We start from the raw sequence: 15,951 nt of genomic DNA on the forward strand, positions 1-15,951 counted from the left end.
GCACCTTACTATCTCTCACAATGGAACAAAGCAATGTGACCAAATTGTGGGTCACTGTCGTTGACGCCCATCCCCGTGGGCCTTCTTCCCAAACACTTCGAACAACTAAAATCAACCTTCAAGTGCTCGGCGACGTTCTTCTCCTGTTTTGAATTTCTTTAGAGAAAGGAAAAGTTTCAAGCCACGTTTTGGGGGAGGGCTGTTTCCCCTCAATTGCAAAAAAAACCCCACAAAAAAACCCCCTGATCTTGCCCAGTTTTTAAGAGCATTAATTACAACGGCGATAAGGCTGGTAACGAGGGAGCAGGGGAAAAAAAAAAGAGAGAGAGAGGAGGTTGACACGGATGGTTCTCGCTCTGCCACCCGTTGCTTTGCTTTGGTCCATGTGTCTAAGTGTATAATAAGCATTTAAAATTAAGTCTTGCCAGACAGGCGGGGAGGGGTCGAAATAAGGGGGGAGAAAAGGAGGGAGATTTGGGAAGGAGAAGGGAGGAGGGGGTGGGTTAAATAGTGAAGAATGAACGGGGTGGCAGCGAAGATGCAAATCGCTGGTGGAAAAGGAAATTATGTGCAATTACTCCGGAATACGGGCAGCTTGGCCCATTCCAGCCAACAAGATCTCATTAATAAGCAGAAAATAAGATTGAAATGGTATCTGAAAGGAGTGGAAAAATGAATTTGAATGCCGCATTTGTCCACAATTACCCCCGCGTTCACACATATTTTATTGCAATTTTTTTTATTATTATTATTATTCTTAATCTCTCCATCCCTCAAAGCAGATTGGGAGCATCGCCGCATTATGGCGACGCAAGGAAAGAGGCATTAGGAGACCCCGGCCGCGCTTGCCAATTTGCAAAGGGCTGGGGGAAGATCGGAATTCGTGGCTCCTCTGGCTTAGCGCCGTGTAGGTACAAGAGTTTTTGCGAGAGAGAGACAGAGAGAGAGAGAGAGAGAGAGAGAGAGAGAGAGAGAGAGAGAGAGAGAGAGAGAAGAAAGACACCCCCCCATCTTTGCATTTGGTTGCATTTGCAACCTTTGGGTGCATAGCTTGAGCCCCCCTCTTGGAAAGATTGCGAGAAAATGAAATTGATACGGAGAGATCTGCTGGGGTTGGCAGGTTTTGGGCGACATGGTTCAGCGTCAAATTTAGGAAGAGGTCGCAAGAGACCCAGGAGAGCCAACAGGCAGATGCAAAAGGGAATTTTTTCCCATGTCCTCACCGAAAGAGATCTGTGAATCCCGGAAGCTGGCCATCAGCACGGCTGAAGGCGAACAGCCAAAGCGCGGCATTTTTATTATTATTATTATTATTATTATTATTATTATTATTATTATTATTATTATTATTATTATTATTATTATTTTACTGTGGATAAAATGCCTCCATCCCTAATGGATGGACTTTCCCGCCACCTTTCATTGGGATAAACGATGAGACAGAAGCTTTTCCTGTCCAAAGATTTAATATCTCCTCATTCCCTGATTTTATGAAACCAACTCCCCGTTTAAAGGCGCTCGGGTGCCGAAGGTAGCTTGGTGTGAATGCAAATATAGTTTCGTTTATTTTTCTCCCTTTTGCCAAAAGAATATTACAGGTATCCTCTATTTCATACACACACACACACACACACACACACACACATACACATGCACACACAGGCTTTTTAGGAATTTTTGAAACAAACCTCCCGAGGGTGTAATGCAAAAGGTAAAAGGGGGGACCCAAAATTATTTTCCTTTCCTCCCAATTTTGCAGGTTGGATCCAAAGCTCCTCATGCTGTCCACGTGTTTTGGTATGAAATTATTCTGATTTCCACCCCCCCCACAACGTAGGAAACTGGCAGAACTAAGTTGAAACGGGGAGCACCAGGTTCAGACAATTATTTTTCTTACGGGCTAATTGGGTTGAAAAAGGATCTCCTCTGCCTTGCAAGCCAACTTACAGAGGTCCAAAATCAGGAACTAATTTATCTTTTTTTTTTTTACTGTTTGGGGGTTCTGTTCGATCACTTTCTGTCTTTCGGACTTTCCTCCCGGGGGAGGGGGGTGGTTCCTTCTCAAACAGCCTCTGAGCATGTACAGAAGGACTTCCCATTAAAGCCCAGAGAATTAGGAAACTCTTTTAAGTTATGAGAGAGCTCGGACTTTCCCCCAAATTAAGCCTTGCGGGAAAGAAAGGTTAGGAAACAAACAAAATATGGATAAACGATTTCTACCAACACATTCGTGGTTTCACGGTTCCCCCTCCCACCACCACCACTCCGCTTCCAGCCCAGTGCCTAAATTTTGGACCCCTTCCCCAATTATTTGCATTTATAATTGATTTCCTTTATTACTCTATCTGCACCATCCCTTCCTGATGGGAGGTGAAACTTTTTTTTAAAAAAAAAACAAACAACGCACCCAAGAAATAAACTATAAGATGTGCTTTTTCCAGTTGGCAAATCAGCAAGATAAAACAATTACAAGCCATTTCCTTATAGAACCTCTTCAAATCCTTTACAAGGCCATGTGATAAAATCAAAATAATTTCAGACAAACACCCCAAAGAAGAGACACGTTCATTGCGACGCATTTTTTTTTTTTTTACTCTCAGAAATCCTTTTCACCGCCGCTGATCAGGGGACTGCTCCATCGATAAACTGAGTGTGTAAAAATGCCCGTAGGGGGGGGAAAAATGAAGATTTGGCCCAGATTCCAGATTTGAATTTTTCTCACGCCTTGCCCAAAACACCGGTCATAAATTTAAATTAGATGTGTAAGAAAGCCATCTGGGAGCGGCTGAGATTTCTTGACATAAGACAATTTTTTTTAAAAAAAATTCTACTTTCCTTGGCTCCATCAAAGTGGGCCAAAATGGGGCCGGGGATCCCCAAAAGAGGCGGCAATCTTCAACTCCAGACCCCATTATCCTGACAAAATTCAAACAAAAGCCCAACGCTTGCCATCCCATGTAAAAGCTTGCGAGTTAGAGAAGAAAAAAATAAAATAAAATAAATTTTCCAGTTTAGGGATAAGTGAGGACTTTTGAAGATAGCAACAACAGCCAAGTTTTGGATTATTATTATTATTATTTTTTAGCAAAGTTTGTGGAGGGGCAGGCTGATACAAGGAAGAAACGGCAGGTGACCTCGATGAACAAAAATGACTTTTTTTTTAAAGGCCCTTTGCAGAGTACCATGCCTTTATCAATCTTTGGGTCTGTGTTAAAGAATTTAATGTATCTGAAAAGCAGTTAAAAACTATCCCGGTTGTAGACCCCCGATTCCCACAGCGCCCCGGGGGTCCACCCCTCTTCCAAGCCATCCCGCCCTCCGTGTTTTTCGCGAATGGCTAGAGAGGATTTTTTTTATTAAAAAAAACCCGTTAAGAAGGACTTACCTGTGGAGACAGGCCGTTGCTGACGGGATTCATGTGGTTGGCTGGAGCTGTGGGGTTCATGAAGCTATCCGAGTAGCTGGAGAAACCGTGCCGGGCTCCGTAGGCAGAGCTGGAGTCGGGGGTGGCTGCCGACAAGCCCCCCTGGTGCATGGTGGACGGCGGGAGAGGCTGGGGCCGGTGCACGGTGCTGCCCCCGTCTGTGGGGAAAGAAGGACCCCGTGAGAAGACCGGCATCAAGCAGCTCCTTGAAGAGCTGATGGGAGCTGGATGGGAGACCACAAGGAGACCCACCGGTGCGGGAGGCTAGCTTGAGAAGTCAACGACGTTAAGCGATTCAAGAATGGAAGAGAAGTGCGTTTCCTTGGGCAGCTAACTGCAAAGGCCAAGGGCAACTGGAGAGGAGACCACCCAGAAAGGGATAGGAGACCACCCAGAAAGGGATAGGAGACCGCAAAGATGGTACGCTAGCTTGAAAAGTCAAGAGCACCAAGCAGTCCAGCATTTTTGTGTAAATCTCACGCAATTGTCCGAAGGCGCACAAACCACCCAAAAAATTTGAGGAGGCCACCGCTCACTTCCTTGGACCCCCCACCCAACACCAGTCTCCTCAGAGGGAGGAGGCAGCCATTAAACTGCTCTGCCTTAAGACGTGCGGACTTCCACTCCCAGAATCCCCCAGCCAGCACGGGAGTTTCAGCTTCACACAAGATGGCCGGCTGACTTGGCACGGCTCAGCCCACACCCACTCCGCAGGGCTGCTGTTTTCGGGTTTGTAGGAAGAGAAGAGGTGAAGGGGGGGGCACTTGATGCCCCGTCGCCTTGAGTCGGGCAAATAAAGGTGGGAGATGAAGCTGGTCCTAAATTAAAAAGAGAATGTGGCACCCAGGCTCAGAGCTGCAATGGCAGAGGAAGAAGATTTTGGAAGACATGCTGCTTAAGGGACGATGAGATAAGAGGCAGCGTAGCCCTCAGCTGCATAACAGGTGGGAAAAAAAGAGCCTGAGTAACAGAGTTGGAAGAGACCTTGGAGGTCATCTAGTCCAACCCCCTGCTCAAGCAGGAGAGCAGCAAAGACGATCAGGGGACTGGAGGCTAAAACATGTAAGGAACGGTCGCTGGAATTGGGTCGGTCTAGTCTAATGAAGAGAAGGACCAGGGGGGACAGGATAGCGGCCTTCCAGTATCTCAGGGGCGGCCCCAAAGAAGAGGGAGTCAAGCTCTTCTCCAAAGCGCCCGAAGGCAGGACAAGAAGCAACGGATGGAGACTAGTCAAGGAGAGAAGCAACCTAGAACTAAGGAGAAACTTCCTGACAGTTAGAAAAATTAGCCAGTGGAACAACCTGCCTCCAGAAGTTGTAAGTGCTCCAACACTGGAAGTTTTTAAGAAGAGACTGGACAGCCATTTGCCTGAAATGGTATAGGGTTTCCTGCCTGAGCAGGGGGTTGGACTAGATGACCCCCAAGGTCCCTTCCAACTTCTTCTTCTTCTTCTTCTTCTTCTTCTTCTTCTTCTTCTTCTTCTTCTTCTTCTTCTTCTTCTTCTTCTTCTTCTTCTTCTTCTTCTTCTTCTTCTTATTATTATTATTATTATTATTATTATTATTATTATTATTATTATTATTATTATTATCCTATACTATTTCAGATCAATGATTCTCCAATCTCCTCTTAAAAAGACGAGAAGGGAAGGCCTTAAGTTCTCGGGCTGTAAACGATGCAGACCGACGAGGTTCTGCTAATGCAGCTTTGCAAGACAGTAGAATTAATCTCAGCTACTCCTGTTTCCTCTCCGGCCTACCTGAGAAGACTCACCTTGGGAGAGAGTGGTGGTCGGATACGTTGAATCGGGCAGCTGGTAGGGCGGCAAGGCCGGCATGCCGGTCGGGGGGAAGCCACCGGGCAGAAGGTGGTTGAAAGCAGCCAGCTGGTTGGCCCCGGCTTGCTTGCGCCAACGGGCTCTCCGGTTGCTGAACCACACCTGGGGGAAAAGAGAGGCGGAGCCTATTACGGGCTGCGTACCTTGACGGCATCGGATACATCCACCCACGGGGGGGGGGGGGGGAAAGAAAGGCACCTTCTGGCGTTGGACTACAGCTCCCAGAATCCTCAGGGAGGTGGAGAATCATGGGAGCTGAAGTCTAGAAGAAGGGGAGGAGCAAGTGAGGTGTTGGTAGAAAGATGGAGAGCAGTGACAGAGAATTAGGAAATAATTCAAAGGCAGAATTTCTCAACCTTTAAGTCACGTGGACTGTTAACTCCCAGCCCAGTCGGCTGGGGAATTCTGGGAGTTGAAGTCCACGTGACTTAAAAACTTGCCAAGGACGAGAAACATTATTCCACAAGGGAGAATCAACCACACTTTGCACCTTTGTTTTCCCTTTCTAGATTATAAAACATTAAATATATGTATTTATGCATGTATGTATGTATTTATGTATATATGTATGCAAACGACGTGTTTCTGTGGCACGAATGTTGCCGCCTCTTTTATCTGAATCCAGGCGCTTCCGTGCAGCCCAATCTATAAGGGACGCCTTAATTTCCCACCCACCCACCCCCACCCCCCCCGCAAAAAATTGTCAAGCCATCAATTCACACAGGTTGGAGAGGAGGGTGGAAACGGGAGGAAAACAAGCGTTGAGAGTTTAGCTTTTAGGAGCTTCGGCATTGCAGCTGCTTAAAATCTCCCAGGCCTCACAGGATGAGCAACGGGATTAAATTTCAGAGCAACTGGAATTTTTAGGGGAGAAAAATTAAACAGCGAGGAGAAAAAAAAACCAACAAAAAACAAACAACAACCCAAGAACATAACTCCTCCGGTATTGGGAAGGGAGAGAAATTGTCTGTTTTTACGGGACCGGCACGTAAAAACCTCTCTGCAAAACACACAAGCACACACCCTCTTTTGCTGAAAGGAGAATCGTCAGGCCGAATCACGCAATATATATATATATATATTTATTAAATAGATATATTTAATCCCTACAGCTACCGCTTGGAGTTTGAAGACGCCGATAGTGTCCATTAGCTCAGAACGCAAGATATTTCTTTCCCCTCGAGCAAAGAGTTTTGATGCATTAGATTGGGGATTTTTCCATTTTTTTTCCTTTTTTTGATGAGATGTAATGGACAAGCCAGGTGCAATGCCGGACGTGGAAGCCCATTACATCTGTAGTGGCTTCGGTGGTGGATGGAGAATGAAGGCATTAATTTAAAAATGCACACACACGCACACACACGCACACACACACACACACACTTGCTGCTTCCCCCACACTGGAAGGAATTATGTGTGTGCTTGGCCTCTATTTTCCCCTCTGAAACTGGCATGCGCTGGCAGAGTCGAAAGACCTTCAGCCCCCAAATTGGGCACAAGAAGCTTTCCGAATCAAATTAGGATACAAAATACGGAATGACAGCCTTGGAAGGGACCCCTGGAGGTCTTCTAGTCCAACCCGCTGCTCGAGCAGGAGAGCCGACGCCATTTCAGATGCCCGACTGCCCAGTCTCTTCTCAAGAACCTGAGACTGCGTGAAAGAGCCTCCTCTTCAGGCAGAGTATATCTCTCAACACCAGCTGTCGGGGGCACAGCCACTCTCCTAGGCTCAGTAACCTTCCTCTTCCTAGCTCTGCACCTTCAAATGCATATATTATATACAGGGAGTCCTCGTTTAAACGACGGTCCCGTTTTGTGACCGTTCAAGGCGGGGACGGTGCTGGAAAAAAGTAACGCGACGTCACCATCTGCGCGCTTTCACAGGCAGCATCCGGCAAGCAGAGTCAACGGAGAAACAGGCAGTGAAGTGGCGAGTCACGCCACGTGATGTCTCGCTTAGTGACCGTATCGCGTCCCCACTGTGGGGTCATTCGGCGAGGATTAGCTGTATAACTTAAGAATCAAAAACGCTGCCTCCTATGCCGTCTCCAGGGAGAGTCAGCTCCAGAACAGGAGGACGTTTAACAAAATTAGGAGCGTTGCAGGCTGCTTCCAAAGCTCTGCTACTCCTGTCTAAGGAGGCTCCACCTGGCCTTATCCATCCTTTGAAGGACCTGTCTTTAAGGGATGCCTCCTGACTATATATCTTTATCTATATCTTTATCTTTATCTATATCTATATCTATATCTATATCTATATCTATATCTATATCTATATCTATATCTATATCTATATCTATATCTATATCTATATCTATATCTATATCTATATCTATATCTATATCTATATCTATATCTATATCTATCTATCTATCTATCTATCTATCTATCTATCTATCTATCTATCTATCTATGTCTCCCAAATATCTCTCTCTCTGTCTATCTATCTATCTATCTATCTATCTATCTATCTATCTATCTATCTATCTATCTATGTCTCCCAAATCTCTCTCTCTGTCTGTCTGTCTGTCTATCTATCTATCTATCTATCTATCTATCTATCTATCTATCTATCTATCTATCTATCTATCTATCTATGTCTCCCAAATCTCTCTCTCTCTCTCTGTCTCTCTGTCTCTCTCTCTCTCTCTCTCTCTCTCTCATCTTCTCCAGCTCATATTGTTCTTCTTCCTCTCTCGTTGTCGTTTTTTCCCAACACAGAAGGGAAAAACTAGGTAGTGACAAAGATGGAGTCATTGCCCACCACCCAAAGCCCCCTGCTGTAACTTAAGAGGCTTGTGTGTGTGTGTGTGTGTGTGTGTGTGTGGTGTGTTTGTGTGTAAGAAGCTACAGATGATTTAAAATACAGCCCAGCAGTTTCTACCATCCGTATTTTTTTTCCCCTTGCCCCTTCGAACGGTAGCTGACGTGTGTCTCTCTCTCTCTCTCTCTTTTAATGCTTATAAATCATTTTATGGGTGGATAAAATATACAGGCTGGAGCTGAGAGGGTAATGCGAGACCCACTTCAAAGCAAAGCTGTTTTCACTCCATCACTGTTCAGGTTTTATCGGCCTGCTGGAGGAGATGCTCTCTGCCATGGGGATCCGTTTCAAAAAATAAACAGACAGCTCCGTCTCCCCCACCACCACCACCGCGGGGACCCCGGGCTTCTGATACGCCCAACCCAAAGGAGAAGAAATAGGAAGTGGGGCGGGGGGGGCTCCCACCCCACAGAAGTGCTCCAGGGCTCCCCCAGTTGAAGCCTCCGGCAGCCAAGATGGTGGAAGGCCGGTCCTGAGTGGGAGTTTTACTCCTCCACCACCACTACACGGTCCTTATACCAAGCAGAGTTTTCCCAGATGTTCGGACTCCAGCTCCCATCCTCCTCCACCAGCCTGGCAAAGCCACCTTAAGAAGCAGCCGTTGCCTATGCTGAATTTCGGTGGGCCTTTATTGAGGGTCCTAACCCCCCCCCCCCCAAACGCAACCCTTCTGCCTAAGGGTAGGGCAAGTCCTTAGCTCCAACCCCTCTCTAAGCTTATCTTATCTTATCTTGTCTTATCTTGTCGTCTTATCTTATCTTCTTATCTTATCATCTTGTCTTGTCTTGCCTTATCTTGCCTTATCTTATCATCTTATCTTATCTTGTCATCTTATCTTCTTGCCTTGTCGTCTTATCTTATCTTGTCTTGCCTTATCTTATCATCTTATCTTGTCATCTTATCTTCTTGTCTTGTCGTCTTATCTTATCTTGCCTTATCTTATCATCTTATCTTATCTTCTTATCTTGTCATCTTATCTTATCTTGTCTTGTCGTCTTATCATCTTATCTTGTCTTGTCTTATCTTCTTATCTTATCATCTTGTCTTATCTTGCCTTATCTTATCATCTTATCTTCTTATCTTGTCGTCTTATCTTACCTTGCCTTACCGCATCTTATCTTATCTTCTTATCTTGTCTTATCTTATCTTATCTTTCCTTGTCTTGTCTTATCTTACCTTACTGCTTCTTGTCGTATCGTATCGTATCTTATTTTGTCTTATCTTATGCTATCCTCTTATCTTACCTTATCTTACCTTATCTTATCTTATCTTACCTTACCTTACCTTACCTTACCTTACCTTACCTTATCCTATCCTATCCTATCATATCCTATCCTATCCTATCCTATCCTACCCTATCCTAATCCTTCTCCAATGCCATCTTACAACCATCTCTTACTCCTCCGTTCCTAGGTTTGGTGTTTAAGGAATGTTTAAATCTTAACAAAGCTGTGGACGTCTTCAGTGAAGAAATTCAAAGATCAACCTGCACGTGGCTAATTTTTCACTGGGTTCACTTGTCGCTAAGAGAAGGAAAAAAAAGAGTGTGTGGGGGGGGAAAACCAACCCCTCAGTTTTGGCCCCTTGTTTTTCCACCCTGCCATCCAGGACCTCTCCGTAGCCAGTAAAAAGATCCTTTTTTGATACCCAGAAAATTTTAAAGGGGCCAGATTGGTGGGAAGAGGCGGACAGTGCCAGAAGGATGGAATGAGAAGACCATGAGAAAGGCAAGGAAATGAACAGCTGCTGGAAGAGTGCTGGCAAAGAGGGATGAACGTGACGCGGAAGAGGGAATCCTGCACATTGCAGCTTCGAATCCCAGAGAGAGATCTTCCTCCCTTTCCTAAGCGCACTGTGGACACCAAAAAAATCTTCAGGCAAAAGGATGTCGCCTTTGCTAAAACATCCCTTGCCATCCATCCTTTCTCAAATTGGGAGAACGTTTCCTTTCTCCTTGAAGATAGTCCCAAAAACTCCATTTAGAGGCCAATAAAGATGCCGGTTAGGAGAAAGGCCCTTCAAAACAGTGTCTGTGCCAAGGCACCATTAAAATTATTAAAATAAACAGAGGTTGCCGCTTTGTTAACCCTTGGAATATAACGCTGGACTCAAAGAACCGTTCCACAAGGTGTGAGAGTGAAGAAAAAAGGTTTTCTCCACCCCAAAACCCTTGAGATGACCGTGAATTAAATTTATAAGATGCCATTCTTGTCTTCTGCCTTGCACAAATTCCTTCACTGCCTCTCCGGAGACTCACTTCACAATCCTCACCTGTGCCATGTTTGCACAAAAAAGGGACCTCAGATTTATCAGCCAGACTTTTAAAATTGCAAAGGGGTTGGCCAAATTCTTTCCCTCTCTCTGACTTGCAATGTGGCCACGACCCTCCAATTCTACTCTACTCTACTCTACTCTACTCTGCATTCTATTCTATTCTATTCTATTCTATTCTATTCTATTCTATTCTATTCTATTCTATTCTATTCTATTCTATTCTATTCTATTCTATTCTATTCTTTATTCTATTTGTTGTTTCTATTCTATTCTTTATTCTATTCTATTATATACTATTCTATTCTTTATTTCTATTCTATTCTTTATTCTATTCTATTCTATTCTATTCTATTCTATTCTATTCTATTCTATTCTATTCTATTCTATTCTATTCTATTCTATTCTATTCTATTCTATTCTATTCCATTCCATATTTTCTATTCTATTCTATTCTATTCTATTCTATTCTATTCTATTCTATTCTATTCTATTCTATTCTATTCTATTCTATTCTATTCTATTCTATTCTATTCTATTCTATTCTATTCTATTCTTTATTCTATTTGTTATTTCTATTCTATTCTTATTCTATTCTACTCTATTCTACAATCCTATTCTATTCTATTCTATTCTATTCTATTCTATTCTATTCTATTCTATTCTATTCTATTCTATTCTATTCTATTCTATTCTATTCTATTCTATTCTATTCTATTCTATTCCATTCCATTCCATTCCATTCCATTCCATTCCATTCCATTCCATTCCTATTTCATTTTTTAAAATAAAGTCATTGGGGGGGGGGGGGTAGAGTGAAACAGGTCCTAATGCCATGGGAAAAAAGAGAGTGGGGGGTGGGGGGGTGAAAGCTGGTCTTTCTCAATTTCTAAGAGGCGGTTGCCATCTGGGGTGATTCCAGGTTTCAAATTCTTGGCACCCCGGGACCTGCACTTTCCCACCACTTCCCTTCCACCCCCGAGGCAGATGTTTCCGCTGACCTGGACGCGGGCCTCTGTCAGCTTCGTCCGCTGGGCCAGCTCTTCCCGAGTGTAAATGTCTGGGTAGTGTGTCCGTTCAAACGCCTTCTCCAGCTCTTCCAGTTGCTCGGCCGTGAAAGTGGTCCGACTTCGGCGTTGTTTGCGCTTCAGGGGAAGGTCCGGCTCCGATTCCACATCGGAACCGTCATCCAATCTGCTGCCTGGGGTGGAGAAAGAGAATAAAGGGGGTTTAAAATCGGGAGAGAGGGAATGAACTGTTCAGGGAGAAGGGAGGGACAGGTTGGGGAAAAAAAATGTCTGTCATCCCGGTGTCAACGCTGCAAACATTGGAGGTTTTTGCCTTGACGATTATAAGTGGCAGCCTTTCCCTTTAAACTAAAATGAAGCTGGGGGGCGGGGGGTGGGGTGGGGGCGGAAAGGAGAATGCTACCCCGGTTGTTGTTTTTTTTAAAAAAAAAATAAGATAAGGAATGGCATGAAACAGAACGGAAGCGAAGCTTTGCACATTAAACTCATTGGAGAACGTGATTTAGGATGTTTAAATGAAGGGAGGGAATCGTGTTTGATAACGAGGTGTTCAGGGGAGGAGAATTCAAGATTTCTGGCATCCCTCCGTGAGTGCCGACGCTTCGTTCTCATTATTAGAGACTTTTTAGAAAGAACAATGCCGGAATGTTCTTTGAACTGTCACATTAGTCGGAACCAGGGCTTTTTTTCTCATAGAACGCTCAGAACGGAGTGCCGGCACCATTTTTGGATGGAACCTTGTAGGGTAGGCAAGGCGGGTTGTATGACGTGTGTGAGTTCCGGCACCTTTTTCTTTTACAAAAAAAGCACTGGATAGATAGATAGATAGATAGATAGATAGATAGATAGATAGATAGATAGATGATAGATAGATAGATAGATAGATAGATAGATGGATGGATGGATGGATGGATGGATGGATGGATGGATAGATAGATAGATAGATAGATAGATAGATAGATAGATAGATAGATAGATAGATAGATGGATGGATGGATGGATGGATAGATAGATAGATAGATAGATAGCTTTTTTGTCACAGAACGTTCAGAACGGAGTTCCGACACCTTTTTTGGATGGAACCTTGTAGGGTAGGCAAGGCGGGTTGTATGACGTGTGTGAGTTCCGGCACCTTTTTCTTTTACAAAAAAAGCACTGAGCGGAACCATGACACCAGGTGAAGCTTGTCCCGAACGTGCTTTTTTTTCCCCCCAAGGTGCAACTGGACTTACTTTATTTTTACTTTGAAGGCGTTTCGCTTCTCATCCACTCTGGACTAAACTCCTTCAGAGGAATTCCACCCTGCTGTAGGTATGTGGACGATACTTGGGTCAAGATCGAAACCCAGGAACTGGAAGCGTTCACCAAAACGTATCAAAAACTCTGTGGACCAATACATCAAATTCACGCAAAAAAAACCCCAGAGCCGAGGAAGCTCCTGGGAGGAGAAGCGAAACGTCTTCAAAGTAAAACAAAGGAAGTCCAGTTGCCTCCTGAAATGAAGCGCCTTTGGGACATTGGGGAAAAAAAAATCATTTCAATTTGAGGGGATGCGCCTTAGTTGCTCGCCAGCTCAGATCCATTAGCACTTCTAAATATTGTTCATTAATCGATAACGTTATTGGAACGCAGCCACACCCGCTAGATTCATCCTGGCGTTTTTCCAAGACTGCAAGTATTCCTCGACTTATAACGGTTCAAAGTTATAACGGGACTGGGGAAAAAAAATAAGGGGATTTACGACCGTTTTTCGGACTGACGACCGTTGCAGCCATCCCCATGGTCAGGTGATCAAAATCCAGACCCTTGGCAACCGTCTCACACTTATGACGGTCGCAGGGTAATGGGTCACATGATCCCCCTTTGCAATTTTCTTAATGACCGTGTTGAGTGTTAAGTGAATTTCTTAAGCACTAGGGTAAGGAAAAATGGGGCAAACGCCACTTAACAACTGCCTCGCTTAGCGACAGAAATGTTGGGCTCCATTGTGGGTGGATGAGGAGGACAACCTGTACTCACCAAGTCGGATTCATCAGCTCTAATTAATATTATTAATTAATCAATAATATTATTGGAATGCAACAACTTTCCCATAGATTCACCCCGGCTTTTTCCAAACTAATTCCTCTCAGCCCACATAACATCAGCACTACTTTTGTATTTATATCATAATTATAAGTTATACAGTTTTATCTTTTATCCTTTTAAGCTGCCCACCCGCTAAGACGGGTGGCTAATAAATTTTGCAAATAAATAAAATAAAGTCAACACATCCTGCGGCAAGATGGGTGGCAAATACATTAAACAGATTCATAAAAATAAATCAAGCCAGGGGAAGCCACAGAAATGCAAAAGTTAAAACAATTAACAATTAACAAACAAACACGCGCACACGCACACAGAGCGAAACATACCAAAGCAATAAAGAAAAAAAACCAAAACGGATGCGTATAGTCAAAAATAAGGACTTGTGTCTACAATTCTGTTTCTTTACAAGTAGTCCTCAACTTATGACGGACAACGGAGCCTGTCGCGACGGCTGCTAAGTGAAGCATCTCCCCTTAACAACCAATCCTTGCTCTCCCCAAGGCAACTGTTAAAACGAACGTGCAGGTTGTTAAGCGAGGATGAGAGAGGCCCTGGGAGGGGTCCTCAGGCCCAGGGCCGGCCTGACCCGGACCCCCAAGTTCTGCCCCACCCTTGAGGCACTCGGGGCTCCTTCTGTGCCCCTCGGGGTCCCCCCGAGGCCTTGGCCTCCTCCCAAGCTGGCCATTTGGACACCTCAGGGTGCCTAAGCCACCAGTGTCCAAACTTGGCCACTTGTAAGAGCGGCGGACTTCAACTCCCAGAATTCCCCAGCCAGCTGGCTGGGGAATTCTGGGAGTTGAAGTCCGCCGCTCTTAAAAATTGCCAAAAAAAAAAAATTACAGCCTGTAGGCCTCGGCCTACTTCCACCCCACTCCCAGGCCACCCCCTTCCCTTCAGGATTCCCCCCCACACACACCAAGCCTGGGCCTAACCCCAAGCCAGCCATTTTATTTTGCCAAGCAAGGGGGCCTAGAAAATCTACCAGCCCTTGGAGGGAGGGAAGGGGGGCTGTTAAAGCCTCTAGGCCTCGGCCTACCTCCCCACCACCACGCCCAGGCCTCCCTCTGCTCCCCCCAGGGCTTGGCCAACCTGCCCCCCCCCCTCAGCCCAAAGCCAGCTGCAAAAGCAGCCCCCCCCAGCTCTGCTTTTTGCAAAAAAAGAAGAGCCCCATCCATGTCACACCTTGCACGGCTTCCCTGCATCTTCTGCAGCCAGGTGCAGCCAGGTGCAATTCCCAGCCTGGCTTAGCAGGTTGAGTGTCCCCTTAAGGAGGCTCCATTCATCTGGAAGGAGCCTCCTTAAGAACAAGCCAAGCCGCCCACCGACTCACGAGAAGGCCCATTCCCTTGCAGAAGAGCGGCAGGTTGCAGCGTCCATCCCGGCAGCCGGGGGGGGGGGGGGGGGGGGCGGAACGGGGCAGGAGCTGCAATTTCGTAATTGTTTCACAAATGACTTTTTTGGGGTGGGGGTGTGTGTCCGTGAAAACAACGGGGCAGGAGCTGCAATTTCATAATTGTTTCACAAATGACTTTTTTGGGGTGTGTGTGTGTGGGGGGGTGTCCGTGAAAACAACAGGGCAGGAGCTGCAATTTCGTAATTGTTTCACAAATGACTTTTTTGGGGTGTGTGTGTGTGTGGGGGGGTGTCTGTGAAAACTTCCTACGGTTGCTTAAGCAACCGGTCATAAGTTGAGGACTCCCTGTACTGCAGAAGTCTTGGACACCTTTCTCCTGGGTGGGATGAAGGAGCCGTTATCTCCTTGAGGGCAGCCAGAGAGGAAAAAAACAAAACAGAATAACAGAATAAAAAAGAGTCGGAAGGGACCTCGGAGGTCTTCTAGTCCAACCCCCTGCTCAAGCAGGAAGCGCTATTCCGTTTCAGACAAATGGTTGTCCAATCTCCTCTTTAAAAAAAACAAAACCACAAACCCTGTTGGAGCGTTTGCAACTTCTGGAGGCAAGTAGTTCCACTGGTTAATTGTTCTCACGGTTAGGCAATTTCTCCTCGGTTCTTGGCTGCTTCTCTCCTCGATCACACGTCCATCCATGGCTTCTTGTCCTGCCCTCAGGCGCCTTGGAGAATAGGCTATTGCAGGGGTCTTCAAACTTGGCCCTTTTATGACTTGTGGACTTCAACTCCCAGAATTCCTCCGCCAGCGTGCCTGGCTGAGGAATTCTGACGCTGGCTGAGGAATTCTGGGAGCTGAAGTCCACAAGTCACAAAAGGGCCAAGCTTGAAGATCCCTGGGCTATTGGAACCAACCCCACAAACAACAAAAATGGGCTGCAAAAATGCAGGCGGCCATCAGGTGGTAGCAGCTCCCAAATAATAAAAAAGTAGCCGTTCCTGCCCTCTAGTGTTGGGCTGGAGCTTTGCAGCCCTGTTCTGATAATCCTACTTTTTTTTTTTTGCCAAACAGAATTTGAAAAGCAGCTTTTGGTTAACATTGTGGAGACCAAACAGTTGAGAGTTTGGGAAA

At 45.4% G+C, this 15,951-nt stretch overlaps 1 protein-coding gene across 1 annotated transcript; it reads right to left on the reverse strand.

Annotated features, from left to right (window-relative positions):
* Positions 1-3,385: 3,385 nt before the first annotated feature.
* LOC310650725 (paired box protein Pax-7) lies at positions 3,386-13,035 on the reverse strand (the record flags this gene model as incomplete). Its single annotated transcript, XM_083380308.1, has 4 exons — positions 3,386-3,582; positions 5,198-5,363; positions 11,358-11,557; positions 13,023-13,035. Coding segments are annotated over 4 exons (576 nt in total), but the record flags the coding sequence as incomplete, so codon positions are not given.
* Positions 13,036-15,951: the final 2,916 nt, after the last annotated feature.

This window comes from Vipera ursinii, assembly GCF_947247035.1.
Source record: "Vipera ursinii genome assembly, contig: scaffold_326, whole genome shotgun sequence".
NCBI classification, from domain to species: domain Eukaryota; kingdom Metazoa; phylum Chordata; class Lepidosauria; order Squamata; family Viperidae; genus Vipera; species Vipera ursinii.